The sequence below is a fragment of the Corythoichthys intestinalis genome, chromosome 4 (genome assembly GCF_030265065.1).
Source record: "Corythoichthys intestinalis isolate RoL2023-P3 chromosome 4, ASM3026506v1, whole genome shotgun sequence".
Taxonomy (NCBI): Eukaryota; Metazoa; Chordata; class Actinopteri; order Syngnathiformes; family Syngnathidae; genus Corythoichthys; species Corythoichthys intestinalis.
The window spans coordinates 51,760,458-51,775,597 of NC_080398.1; the positions used below are offsets into that span (position 1 = coordinate 51,760,458).

The 15,140-nt window shown below is 41.3% G+C and overlaps 1 protein-coding gene and 1 pseudogene across 2 annotated transcripts; one reads left to right on the plus strand and one right to left on the minus strand.

Annotated features, from left to right (window-relative positions):
- Positions 1-434: 434 nt before the first annotated feature.
- On the minus strand, positions 435-9,144 carry LOC130914874 (uncharacterized). 2 transcript variants are annotated; one of them, XR_009063008.1, is made up of 2 exons: positions 2,086-9,144; positions 435-1,897 (listed from the first exon to the last, which is right to left on the minus strand). XR_009063008.1 is itself a non-coding variant. In XM_057834442.1 (2 exons), exon 2 carries the CDS (start codon positions 8,456-8,458, stop codon positions 2,456-2,458), a length of 6,003 nt encoding a protein of 2,000 aa, XP_057690425.1. In that variant the 5' UTR covers positions 8,459-8,660; positions 8,849-9,144; the 3' UTR covers positions 435-2,455. The 2 variants fall into 2 exon arrangements, 1 of the variants encoding a protein (XP_057690425.1); XM_057834442.1 differs by having other exon boundaries at positions 435-8,660; positions 8,849-9,144.
- A 4,560-nt stretch (positions 9,145-13,704) lies between these two features.
- Positions 13,705-14,913, plus strand: LOC130914876 (mitochondrial ribosome-associated GTPase 1-like; annotated as a pseudogene).
- The last annotated feature ends 227 nt before the right edge of the window (positions 14,914-15,140 follow it).

Here is a 15,140-nt window from a genome sequence, read left to right on the forward strand (position 1 = left end):
TCGCTAGATGGGTAGCCAGAGACTGCAGAACCATTAACTTAGTCAAAGACAAGGGCCTTGAAAATCTCATCCAGATAGCATCAGGCGACCCAACATACAGAAAACCTTCACGGGCAACTATTACCACAAAAATTCATGAACTTTTTGAAAATGAAAAGGCAACGAAGGTGGAGCAACTAGCCAGAGTTACGTTTGTTGCACTGACAGGAGACCACTGGACAAAAAAAACGGTATGACTGGCTAACTTAAACAGTGTTTCTAAACACCTTTACACACATTTTAGTGTAATGTTTTTTAGTTAACCCTTTAAGGTCTGGGCCTATTTTGTCTGATTTTGCATGCCTTTGAAGTTGCCTTTATATTTCAAAGAAAGAATTGTTTACGATGGCCTGGTTTGGTCCATTTTTGTGACACCTTGAACTTCATGTCCAAACTGTTGTTTCTTTCACTGACCAATTATAAATCATCATTTTGGGCCCAAAAAGACCAAAAATTCCAAAATCGTTTTGTGAAAATTTTTAATATTGATGTCCAATTGACAACCAAACATGCGTAACGAACCGTTTTGAAACTTTATAATATTTATTCAACATGTTAGGATGAACATTCAACCAAAAAAATTTAGAATAAATAGTCTTATATTTGACAATTCAACATAAACAACAGGTATGGCCATAGGCGTTTTTTGCTTTTATACATGCTCTAGTCAAAACGGGTTATATACAGCAGACCAAACAGTGAAGAACAGTGAAAAAATATATACCATCTAACACAAAAAGTGTTTAGAGGCCATCCCTTTATGAATTTAGGTATTGTGGCCCATCACCTGATCAAAACTATGTACACACAATCAAGCTTCTTGAACACACATTTATATACACAAATTGAGAAGACTGATTGTGGGGGGGAAAAATATATACTTAGCATTGGAAAAAAAGTATTTTCAAAAATATTTACAATAAACAAGTTAAATTTTTTTCAGGCATGCCATTCCGAAAAGCTGTTTCGTCCTGGAATTCCTTGCCTTCCAATAATCTTGCACAGTTGGAAGTGAAACCAAAGACATGTACAAGAGGAGTCCAATAAATTTTTCAAGCTCCTCCACTGTAGTGTCTGTCCACACAAACTTTTTCCCAATCTCTTTTCGGACTCTGCCATACTGGTTTGTGTGTTTGCACATATTCATCATTGTCGATGAGGTGAAGAACAGGTCAAAAAGTTCTTTTGGGGTGTATGCATGGTCACGATTCACCTGAGGTCCTGGTGGTCTCCGGGGTGTGAACCGGCTGCACTGTGGGGCAGTGTCTGTGTCTTGCTCTGTGCTCCATGGCACAGGTGCAGGCTGAGCCAGTGGTGATCGGCTTCTGCCACGCTGACTTCTCCGGCCTCCCCTCCGCTGACATCTCATCGCTCTTCCGTGATGACCCCTTCTCCCTCGTCCTCTTTCCATTCGGGCAGTGAATGTATATTTTTCATTGTCACTATAAATGTACATGAAAAAAAAGTCAGTATTTATGAAAATAATAAAGTATAAAATAAAAATATATACAGCAATAAATAATAATGGAAATCTATATGTATGACAATAGAAAGAATACCATAGCAATACCATAGCTGATGAATTTGTGCTACATCCCTAATCTTTATATAGAAAGAAGAACAAATTATAAATTCCTGCCTGGGATACACACAGTGCACGTACGACTTTGATCTGATATGCACATTTTATTATTATATACACAAACACACATGTGCTGTCCTCACAACACGTCACGTGTGTTGCTATACAGCCAGCGAACCAAAAAATGAAACTCTCCAGAGACAAGGCGTACTTTTCTTGATTTTATGGAGGTCTCAATTTGTGTGTATAACGTGTGTTGTTGTTGTGATGCGGTAACTGAAATACAATACGAAATATAAATTAATAATACATTCAAAATGTTATACATTAATATCTTGCACGTGTGAGTAGCTTAGCACAAACACAATGTCTCCAGTCATATCAATGAATAACGAAAAAGTTCGCCATAAACAAAACACACATTTTTCCTTCAAACTCAACATACAAACCAACTAAAAACTCACAAAGACGAAGGTTAGCCAAGGCTTAGCCGGCAGAGCAAGTTCGTCGATGTTTTAAGCCTCGCAGGCGCTGAGAAACATGCTTGGAAGGAGGAAAAAAGGCTGGCGACAAAGATCGCTAATTGCGACAGATGCTCTTGCTTTCAACATAAATGCACGTTTGCTGGAAAAGGCGAGGTCTCACTCGCTATCATTTTTAGATGAACTCTTTGGACTACAATATTTACATTTGAACTAACTTATAGAATTTTAACTAACTTATTAACTTATGAATTACTTTTGTCTTTTTAACAAAAAGGCATGACACTCCCCGCTTGATATAATTACATTATATCACTATTAAACGAGAAACATATGACATCACATGTGGTATTCAGTTAATATCTGAAAGTAAAACAACAATTTCTGACACAGGTCTTAAGAACACTTTGGCTGTGCCATCTCTCACGATCCGCACTTCAACTTTGCGGACCCTATTGTCACCGCTGGGTACAGTTCTAACTATCAGTCCCATTGGCCATTCGTTCCTGTGTGCTTGAGCATCTTTCAACAGGACAATGTCTCCTTCTTTCACATTCGGTTGATTGTTCGTCCATTTTGAACGTTTTTGCAAGCTAGACAAATATTCCATTTTCCATCTTTTCCAAAACGTGTCCGCCAGATGTTGGACCCGTTTCCATTGTTTCCCATATAGCTGACCCTGGGAAAAGTTTCCGGATGGAGCTGAAACGGAACTTGCCTTTTGAGTTAGTAGCATTGCTGGAGTGAGTACTGTTGGGGACTCAGGATCTGTGGACACTGGGACTAGAGGTCTTGCATTAATAATAGCCATCACTTCAGCCATGAATGTGCTTAAAATCTCATGAGACAGATTGGTCTGAGCATTTTTTGTCAACATAGCTTCCAGGATGCGCCTAGCTACCCCAATGAGACGTTCCCAAGACCCTCCCATGTGGGATGCATGAGGTGGGTTAAATGTCCATGCACATCCTTTCTCTTGAAGGAACTTTCCTGTAGCTGACTTATCAGTGTCCAAGCCCAGTTCTTTACAAGCTCCAACAAAATTAGTTCCTCGATCTGAACGCAAAAGTTTAGCTGGCCCACGAACTGCAAAAAATCTCCTTAATGCATTTATAAAGCTGTCAGTTGACATGCTTTCAATTAGCTCGATATGTACGGCCCTAGTTGTCATGCATGAGAAAATAACAGCCCACCGTTTGCTTAGTGCACTGCCACCTCTCGTGCGACGTGTAACTATTGTCCATGGCCCGAACACGTCCAAGCCCACTGTTGTGAAAGGGGGCTCTGGAGTCACTCGGTCAGCAGGCAAATCAGCCATTTTCTGAAACTGCATTTTGCCACGCAACTTGCGGCAGGTGACACAGTTGTGTATCAAAGAAGAAACGAGCCGCTTACCTCCCACTATCCAGAACCCAGCACTACGGACAGCTCCTTCTGTGATGTGCCGTCCCTGATGAGCAGACTGTTCGTGGAAGTGTCGCACTAGGAGTGTGGCTACGTGACTGGAAGATGGGATGATCAGAGGGTGTTTTTCATCTTCATTAAGTTCAGCAGAAGATAGGCGCCCACCGATTCGCAAAAGTCCATCCTTGTCCAAAACTGGGTTAAGTTTCATGAGTGTCTCTTTTCTTGAACCAATCATTTTCCCCTGTTTTACTTTTTTAATGATCCCACTGTATGCATCCTGCTGGACTGATCTTATAATGATATTTTTGGCTTGAGTGAATTCTTCCATACTTGTTATGTGACTTGAAAACCCTGCTTTTCCACTTGGCCTTTGCTTAAAGAGGGCAACAAATTGAATGAGCCTGGATATTGCCTTGCATGCTGTTGTCCAGCTTGAGAACCTTTTGAAGCGCTCTGAACCAAGCTCTGACTCTAGTACTGAGGTAGTAAGCGTTTTTACTTCTTGACGCATTTCTTTGTCATTTTCGGGTTCGACAAGTGGGAACTGACTGACTTTGGGCGAGTCATTTGAATACAGAAATTTTGGCCCGGTGAACCAGTTACTGTTTTTGAGTTCAGCAGCTTGGAGTGACCTAGTCGCCTGATCTGCTGGGTTTAACTCTGTTGGCACGTAGCACCATTGTTCTGGTTGTGTAGATCTCCTAATTCGTGTGACTCGGTTGGCTACATACATGTAGAATCTTTTCGAAGAATTATGTATGTATCCTAACACAATACGGCTGTCGGTGAAAAACTTGACATTGTGAATTTGAATGTCCATCTCATCTCGGATTAACTCGTACATCTCTACTGCGAGCACGGCAGCACAAAGTTCAAGCCGAGGAACAGTGTGTGCCGGACGAGGAGCTAGTTTAGACTTTCCCATCACGAAGCCTACGTGATATTGACCTTGACTGTCCACAGAGCGCAGGTAAGCTGCTGCCCCTATCGCCACAGTTGATGCATCTGAGAAAACAAACAAATCATGACTTTGCATAGTACTCACTGAACCTGGCCCATAGCACCTTTTTATTTCCAGATCCTCAAGAGCATTCAAAGAGTCTTTCCACGAGATCCACAACTGCTCTTTTTCAGGGGGAAGATGTGCATCCCAGTCTTTCTCATCACATGACAGTTCTCTGAGCAGTGCCTTGCCCTGCAGGATTATAGGAGCAGCAAATCCTAACGGGTCATAGAGGCTATTGATTGTCGATAGCACTCCTCTGCGTGTGAATGGTTTTGTTTCATTGGATACGCGATAAGTGAAACTGTCAGTTTCCAAATTCCAACAAAGTCCTAGGCTTTTCTGAACTGGAAGGGGATCAACTCCAAGGTCCAGATGTTTCAGTTCCTTTGCACGGTCCTCCATAGGAAATGCTTCCATGACCAAGCTGCAATTCGATGCAATTTTGTGAAGGTGCAGGTTGGATTCTGCTAACAAGCTTTTTGTTCTTGTTAACAGGTCAATTGCATGTTCTGGAGTGGGGACAGATGTAAGTCCATCGTCGACATAGAACTGTGTCTCGACAAACTGTCTAGCATCTGTGCCGTGTTCTTGCTCACCCTCCTCTGCTGCCCGGCGCATACAGTAAATGGCAACAGCAGGTGATGGACTGTTACCGAAGACATGTACTTTCATTCGGTATTCCACTACATTTTTTGTAAGGTCATTGTCTTTAAACCAGAGGTAGCGAAGATAGTCCCTGTGGTCTTCGCACACCTCAAAGCAATAAAACATTTGCTGAATGTCCGCTGTTAAGGCAACTGGTTCCTTCCGGAATCGCATCAAGACACCTAACAGGGAATTGTTCAGATCGGGTCCACTTAATAGCACTTGGTTAAGGGACGTACCATCACACTCTGCACTAGAATCGAACACGACTCTAATTTGATCTGGTTTCTGCGGGTGATATACGCCAAATGTTGGCAAATACCAGTGTTCTTTACCTTCAGGTAGAGGCGGTGCAAGTTCAGCTTGATCATTATCCAGCATTTTCTGCATAAATTGGATGTAATGCTCTTTCATTTTTGGTTTCTTTTCCAAAGTCTTTTTAAGTGAATAGAGACGCTTCAGGGTTGCATCTCTATTGTTTGGAAGCCTCCTCCTTGGTCTGCGGAAAGGCAAAGGAGCGACCCAATTGTTCTCTTTGTTTTTGCTCACGTTGTTCTTCATGATCGTTAGGAAGGTTTTGTCATCTATGGACAGTGCTACCTTGTCATCTGATTCATCTCTGTCAAACACAGATTGACCTAGCTTGTCTGTGATGTCTACAGAGTCCATTCTGTTTGTACTTGTCAGTATGTTTTGCTCAATCCCAACACTATGGTCCTCTTTTACAGTAATGACATTTGGACATGGCTGAAGAAAGGTTGTGCGCCCATTGTCCAACATGTGCGTTTTGTAAACATTGACCTCTGTGTTGCCGTGAATCTTGCCTAAACATACCTCCCCCACTACAACCCAACCCAAATCCAGTCTTTGGGCGTAGGGAGCGTTGTTGGGCCCGTTAATCTGCTCACGTACCTTATGAACCCTGAGAACGTCTCTTCCCAGGAGTAGAAGGATTGGAGCGTGGTGATCAATGGGTTGAATTTTGTCTGCAATTCTGAAGAGATGAGGATGGTGCTTTGCAATCTCAGGTGATGGTATTTCTGATCTGTCATCAAGTATTGAGTCACATTCAATCAAAGGAGGCAGTTTGATGTCAGTTTTGCCATCCATTGACTGTATGAAGAAGTTTGCTGCTCTTCTGCCTGAGGTTTCTGCCTTTCCAGAACATGTTTTTAGGGTGTATGGAGCAGGTTTGGCCTTGATTTCAAACAAATTAAAGAACTCTGTTCTTGCCAGGGACCTATTGCTTTGTTCATCGATCACTGCGTACATATTTAGCATTTTGTGTTTTTGGCCTTCTGGATAAGCTCTCACTAAACAGATTTTGGAGCAAGAGCGAGGGCTTTCATTTTGACCGCATACTTCCGTACACATGGAAAGCACTGCAGTTTCCTGCTCAGTAACTGAACTTTCTGAGACGTCATTTTTGGGAACAGAAGTGGGACCTGGATGAAGTGCCCACACGTGGTTAGGACTGTTGCACTCAACACACTTGACTGCCACCTTGCAATCTTTTGCAACATGTTGTACTGAGCCACAACACCTATAACAAATGCGATGCTCTTTGAGGAAGGTGCGGCGCTCTTCCATAGGCTTGTCTCTAAACAGTTTGCATTTTTTGAGAGGATGTGGCTTTTTGTGAATTGGGCATTGCCGATCTGGCTCCTCTATTTTATTTTGGTCAGGCCCACTCTGATTTTCGATTGCAACGTCTGTTCTGTGTACTGTCACAGCAAATTTACGATTGTGTGGTGTCGACCTCTCTGTGCGACTGGACGTTTGTGCGTTACTGTTGTATAAGGCGAAGCTCGGATCATTTCGCATTTTCGCCTGTTGCTGTACAAACTGCACGAAAACTGAGAAAGGGGGAAACGGCACACTGTAAGTGTCTTTATATTGTGAGCCCACAACTGTCCACCTTTCTTGTAAATTGAAGGGGAGTTTTTCCACTATTTGCCTTACCCCTCGTGCCGTGTCAAGATACGCAAGCCCTGGAAGTGTTCCGTCTGATTTTGCCCACTCTAACTCTAACAAGATGTCACCAAGTTCTCTAAGCTTGGTTGGATCTTTATTTGTTAGTCTTGGGAACTCTTCTATCTTTTTTAGAAGTGCATCTTCGATCGCTTCTGAGGATCCATAACACTCTTCGAGGCGTTCCCAAATCATTTTTGTACCTTTAGCGGGATTAAGAGTGTGAACTATGCGGATTCTTTTAGCTTGTTCTGCTGATTTTGGCCCCAACCACTTTGTTAGTAAGTCTAATTCCTCTCTAGCGGACAAATTCAGATCTTTTGTCGAGCTGACGAAGGACGCCTTCCAAGCTCGGAAGTTTTCTGGTTTATCATCAAATTGCAGTAAACCAGTACTGACCAATTCTTTGCGTATGAGATATTTAGCGAACTCTGCTGCTCCATTTAGTTCAATTTGGTTGTTTTTTGCCGGTTGAAACGTATGAGCGTGTGGGTTCAAAGACTGGGTGTTATTTATATTTTGATTTATTTTCGTTTCGTGTTTGACGCCCTGAATCGTGGGTTCTGAGACGTGCGAAGTTTCAGCTTTAACTCTGACATGTTCATTTGTGTCTTGCATGTCCGAGCTATTAACTACTGTTTTTGATGGCACTAATAATTTGTGTTGCTGTTCAACATATTCACTAGTGCGCTGTATTGAATTCAAAGGCACATTTTCAATTTGAGGTTCTATGTCTGACTCCCCGCTCTGACGTTCTACTTCTTCGTAGGCTGCAGCTTCAGCTTCGGCTGCAGCTATTTCTTTTTCACACTTCAGAACGTAGAGACTAGCCTCTAATTCTGCTCTTTGCCTCATCATGTTAGCTTCCTTTTCAGCAAAGCTAAGTTGGGCCTTGGCTGCCTGAGCTTTGGCGTAAGCCCTTGTTGCTGAGAAAACCGACGATGAAGATGAGTGTGTCCGCCGACTGGGAGCGCTGGACCTAGTGCTGCGTGGAGGTGAAGGCTGTCGTCGAGGCGAGGACCACTGTTGAGGCGAAAGTTGTTGGCAAGGCGAAGACCACTGTTGAGGTGAAGGCTGTCGCCGCGGTGAAGGCTGCTGCTGAGGTGAAGGCTGACGCTGCGGTGAAGGCCGCTGTTGAGGTGAAGACCGCTGTTGAGGTGAAGAACGTTGCTCCATCGACGACGGCTGCACTGTAGGGTCTAGTCGATCTGTGGCTGTCCCGGCGTCCAGTTCGTCTTCCGAGTCGATTTGTGGCTGGAGGGCTGCTTCATCTTCAGTCTGTTGGTCGTAACCTCCCAGATAGCTTCTTCCTGAGCGGAGACTCATGTTGCCTCGATATAGCTCTGTGCTGCTGGAGCCCGCTGAGTAATCGTCTTTTTACTGTGCTGTCCTCACAACACGTCACGTGTGTTGCTATACAGCCAGCGAACCAAAAAATGAAACTCTCCAGAGACAAGGCGTACTTTTCTTGATTTTATGGAGGTCTCAATTTGTGTGTATAACGTGTGTTGTTGTTGTGATGCGGTAACTGAAATACAATACGAAATATAAATTAATAATACATTCAAAATGTTATACATTAATATCTTGCACGTGTGAGTAGCTTAGCACAAACACAATGTCTCCAGTCATATCAATGAATAACGAAAAAGTTCGCCATAAACAAAACACACATTTTTCCTTCAAACTCAACATACAAACCAACTAAAAACTCACAAAGACGAAGGTTAGCCAAGGCTTAGCCGGCAGAGCAAGTTCGTCGATGTTTTAAGCCTCGCAGGCGCTGAGAAACATGCTTGGAAGGAGGAAAAAAGGCTGGCGACAAAGATCGCTAATTGCGACAGATGCTCTTGCTTTCAACATAAATGCACGTTTGCTGGAAAAGGCGAGGTCTCACTCGCTATCATTTTTAGATGAACTCTTTGGACTACAATATTTACATTTGAACTAACTTATAGAATTTTAACTAACTTATTAACTTATGAATTACTTTTGTCTTTTTAACAAAAAGGCATGACAACACACTTATATTGCATCAAAATTAACTTTGTCTTGCAGTATCAAAAGAAACTTTCAAAAGAAACTTTTTCAGCATTAAAAAAAAAAAGTGAGTTGGCTTACCTCTGCTCGTCGATGGCGTCACCCATGTGTTCAAATCCGTCACTATCTTCACTCGAGGACTCTTCCGAAGAAGACGATGATGACGAATTTAGACCATCCTCTTCCTCAAGTTGATCAAAAAGCACAATTGCTTGCGCTAAATTTAGTTTTCCGTTCATTCTCAAAGTCACACAAAGTCGCTGCTTGATCGAAACGGCCGTCGCTCGCCACCTCGCTGCTTCAGAACACTCCTCCATCTCGTTCGGTGGAACCTCGCACGGCAGTTTTATTTATTTAAAAAAAAAAAAAAAAAACGCATTTCGTGCTTCCACTGTGACTTCGAAAGGGTTCGTTTGATTTGTGTTTTTTTCATGGAGCTTCCGTTTTGAAAAAGGAAAAGAAATGATCGAAATATAGACATAAACAAATGATCCATGCAGCGTTTTAATGTTTTTTTTAGAGGACAATAAAACTATCAAACTTAAATGACAATATCTCACGTTTTAGTTGGTCGATTGACTTCAAATAATAACGAGAGTAAACCGCAACTTCCGCACTTTAAAACGAGACCAACCCACGGCATGTGGGTGACGTAATTAAAACGTGAGGGCGCTTCAAAGACGACGTGCGCTGAGGACGCGCCGGCGCGTCCTTTGACTCTCAAGGGTTAAGTGTGTGAAAATTGACAAAAATTTTTTTTTTTTAAATCTCACACAGCTTTCAGGCCATTTAGTGTAAAACTGCAAATGCTGCATTTATTAGTGTGAAATGTTTAATTAACAGACAAGTTGTTTACACATTTTTTGAAAAACTAGCTATTGTTACTGTATTGTGCTTGTCTGCTCTTTAAGTTGGCAGTTAATTTTGGGCAATATGCCAAACGGCACTTGAGCCACATTGTTAGTCTGAGGCACTTTAATCTGTTAAGATCTTTTCTGTATAATACTGACAATTTATTTTATTTTATACGAGCTGAGTTGTTAAATAAAATTTTAAAACTCTATTTGGTTAAGTATTAATTCATTCATACATCATACATTTCATCTGAAAACAAATTTTAAGTCAATTATGGTATTTTCCTAGATTTTTTTTTTCCTGAAGAGCAACTTTATTCATCCCGAGGAAAATGTGATTAATCATGATTATTCACCCAGTTGACATATGATTAACAAGATTAAATGTTTTAATCATTTGACAGCACTATTACTGTCACTATAAGTGATGTATAAAATTGATTTTCCTATCAATCAATTATTCTATTGAATAATCATTTTTTAAAAATATATTCGTCCCCCCCCCACACACACACCCCTACACACACTTCAGCACAATTCAAAAGACAACACTTGTCTGCTGTCTTTTAGTTTAGAGACAAAGACAATAATTCATTGCCAAATAAATTGGTTCAAAAATGGTTAGCTAAACCAATAGTTGCTGCTAAATATCTTCATTTCATGGCGCACAATTTTAGTTAAACTTGTCAGAATGAGAGATTATTTTGTTTTCCAGCAACATAAGAACATCTTTTCAGCCGTTTCCTTGTTTCCTCAGTAGAGAAAAAATGCTCAAACACTCTGTGACCTAAATGCCTGAACCTTGAGAAACATTTGTTTTTGTATGTATTATATCATGTTAAAGTATTCCTCCAGACCATTCCTCCATCTGAATAGCAATATACTTCCAACTGGATACACTGGTAATAGTACACAGCAAGAAAAAGGGACAATTATTATGAAGGTGCTGGTGTAACAAGTAGGGCATCCTGGAAATGTTCCATCACACAAGGTGAAGAGCCACGATCTGACTGCGGCACCATTGCAGAGTCCAATGCAGCATCACATTCCGATCGTGAATCAGTGGATTTGTCTTACAATATATCAGACTTTTCGGAGGAAATTTGTTCGATTGACGATGAGAGAGATTAGGAGGAGGAGGGTGCTGTACAGTGAGAGGAGTTTGGAGTTGAACTGCTACCTGCCGCCTTCAAGATTTGGATTATTGGTTGTTGAAGACATTTTGCATGTTGTGTGACGGCAGGGCAAGGCAAGGCAAATTTATTTGTATTGCACAATTCATCACAAGGATAATTCAAAGTAGTTTATATCACATAAAGTCTCAAGACACGGAATAGAAATACAGAGGCAAAGAAAGCACAAAACATATATTGCGTATTGAAAAGTAAGAGTAGGTAGGAATACGCTGTCATAAACAATTGCTTCTTTAGCCCTCATTTAGAGGATTTAATTGTATTTTATCGATGTATGCCTGACAGGTAGAAAGTATATGATCACAGTCAGATGCTACTGAATGGAAATGGTGCACAATACATACCATAACACTATTTACATAGTGAGTGTATACGTAGTAGTTACAGCCATAGTGTGGATATGTTTATCCTTGCACAACAGGGAACATTCCTTTGTCGGGTAAGCTGAATATATCAAGATATGGTGGCATGGGGACTGGGAGAAGTAGGCTAGTAGCTTATCCATCCAACTATTTTCAACATTGCTTATCCTTATTAGGGTTGTGAAGTGCTGGAGGCCATCCCAGCTGACTACACCATAAAGTGGTAGGCGGTCGGTCACAATCACACCACCACTGAGTAGGAATTGATCCCACTCTGCCTGCGCCAAAGTCAGGTGAATGTACCACCACACCATCAGCAACAGCTAGAAGTTGATAACCATAATAATGGCTCTGTCCCACAAGCTAACTGCTTCAACTCCAACCTCAACATGTACCACAACTGCAACGATAGCCAATTTTTAAAGCAGTTATGGTCAAATGCTCAATGCAGAGACATATCGATTTAGATGGTGCTTTCCAATTATCTCACATCCACTGCAAAAACTGCTTCCAAGCATTCCTTGTCACAGTATCTTTTGGAAATTCATGTAATGTTCTCACACCAGGTTTAGACAATTTCTTACAGCCATTGCCATTGCATTTGTATACCATTATCAACAATCACTTGTACAAAAAGCCAAAAGGGATTGAAGGTAGAACAGGCGGACTCGTGAATGGAATTATAAGGAAGTGTGGCCACGTGAAAACACGTTGCGGGGCATCACAATTTTGGCCTGAAGCTTTTATAGCTCAGTGAGGCAGGCACACTTTCAATGTGGACTGCGTCAAAACTATAGGATGGATTGGGACTAATGGTTGCTAATACTATATGTCTCAGGTGATTACAGAGAGTACGTTTTGTTTAGTAAACTGGACTTCAAGGGGCACTTCAAGAAACACTAGTTTGAGGCAAAAAATGTGTTCATTTAAATAATGAAATTCATGTTTTCTCTTGTTTGAATGTTTATGAGATGTGTAGTACAACATACTTATAATGATGCATCTGAAGAAGAATGAAGTCCCAAAAAGTATTCTGGAGTAAATTTAAACTCAAGTTCAAGTCACATAACTAAACATCTTTTGTTAGATGAGCAAGTCTTTTTTTAATCTAAAGTCCTTGTTATTGAGCACACGAGGGTTGCCTTGAGATTCTGATGTGGTGAGGTTGATTCTGTGATGAAACGGCGAGCCATTCAAAATGGATCCAATACAGACAAGGAAGTTGATGTAGAATTTATTTACAAAAAAAAAAAAGGGACCACGCCAAAACGTGAAAAAAATACAAACAAGAGGCATAAACCATCCAACTGAATCAGGTGCAGGAATGAAAAAAGAACTGAGAAGGCACACAGACATGACAGATTCGACTAAGTAGTGTTTTATAAATTCACAAAATTACTTGTGTAAGGATGTAACAAGGTAGACTAAAGCTGTACCTTGCAATACATGTGATAATAAGGGAGACAGCAATCTGTTGGGGAAAGATGGACAGGGTGTTGCGTCAAAACATTTTGCTAGCTCCTTTTGAACAGTTACAGTCGAGAGTGATCACATTTTGACGATGCTGATAGATGTGCATCTACATAGAAAAGGTATCAGTATGCCGCAGCAGGAGGCAGCCAGCGACGCCATTGGGTCTTCAACGGATGGAGTGCTTTGGACGAAGCAACGTCTAGAGCCATCCTCCTCCCTCTTGGCCAGGTGATAGAACAAAGGAACTCTAAAGGTTCATATTGGGGTATATAAGCTAAGTGGGATAGGGGCTCGGTCTCTTTTCTCCTTCCCTGACCTTGCGTGACTACATTGAAAGAGTGGACACAGTGGCGTTGTTAGGGGTGGGTTTTTTTTGGGGGGGGGGGCTAAATAATTTGGTGTTGCTTTATTATAAAAACGCAATACAAAAATGCTGACATATTCACTAAGAAGTGGCCAGAATATTAGTTTAAATCAATCATCATATAACCTTTCATTATTATCTTGAAAATGATCATAAATCTGTCATTTTCCCCTTACTTCATAGATTAATGTAGAGAGCCCCTTCAGTGCGTCGCTATCCAATCCGTTCCAATTGTTCATATAGAGAACTCCCACATATCTGAAAATCCAGTCCGCAAACAATGGTACTCGTGATGTAAATTTGTTTTTGTTTTTTTTCTTCTATTTTTGAGTGGAAAAAATATTAATAGTTACAGATGTAGAATTAAGTAGCTTTGTTTACGACAATGAAACTGTACCAGTCCCTCTACAATGTTACAAAGTTTTGAAGTACGTTCGACTGCGAAGGACGTAAAGTATGTAGCTCACTGGTTCCCAGAACACATGGCTAAAGGACTGAAGCAGATGAGAGCCAGTCTGAAGAGAGTGGACTGCGTCGTTGAAATCCATGACGTTCAAATACACTTCTCAGGAAGAAACCCTATGTTTCAGGAGACTCTGGACGTCAAACCGCATTTGCTGGTCCTGAACAAAATGGACTTGGCTGACCTGACAAATAAACAGAGGATCCTGAATAAGCTTAATTTTAATTGAGTGAGGAATGTTCCGTTCACTGACTGTCTAAAGCAGCGAGACAACAGTGTTACCAAGTTGGTGCCAACAGTCTTGGAGATGATTACAAAGTCGCCACGCTTTAACAGAGAAGAGAGTCATAATTACTGCCTTATGATAATTGGAGTACCCAATGTGGGAAAGTCATCACTTATCAACTAACTAAGAAGGACAAATTTGAAAAAAGGCCGTGCGTCTCGAGTTGGCGGAGAGCCTGGGATAACCCGAGCCGTCCTTACTAAGATTCAGGTGTGTGAACGCCCTATTATGTACCTACTAGACACACCTGGAGTCTTACCCCCGAAGATAGAGTGTCAAAACGGGCATGGAACTCGCGTTGTGTGGAACTATCCTGGATCATTTAGTGGGTGAGGATGTCATCGCTGACTACTTGCTGTATTCTTTGAACCCTCATGGAAACTTCAGTTTTGTGTAAAAATACAACCTGGAAGAGCCCAGCGATGACATTCAACGTGTCCTCAAACGCATCGCTGTGAAGCTTAGGAAGATTCAGCGTGTCAAAGCCCTCACTGGAGAGGGCAACATTACTATCACTGTTCCCAACTAACCAGCGGCTGCATAGGCAGCCTTTAGGAAAGGAGAGTTAGGCAGAGTAATTCTGGACTAAAAGAACACATTTAATGAATGCACTAGGACATCTATACTTTGTAAGTAAAAAAAAAAAAAAAAAAAATCAAGATGTGACTTGAACAGTAGCGCGGAAAGTGGGGTGCTGAGGGCTCTGCAGCACCCAGTTTGTTTGCTCGTTAAAAATACATAAAAAAATAAAACCTATTGAAACAAAACATATATATATACAGTACCGTGCAAAAGTTTTAGGCAGGACACCTGCCTAAAACTTTTGCACAGTACTGTATATATATATTTTTAATTATTAAATTTATTAGGATCATGGAAGCTTCCACCTGGGGAAAATACAGTGCCTTGCAAAAGTATTCGGCCCCCTTGAACCTTGCAACCTTTCGCCACATTTCAGGCTTCAAACATACAG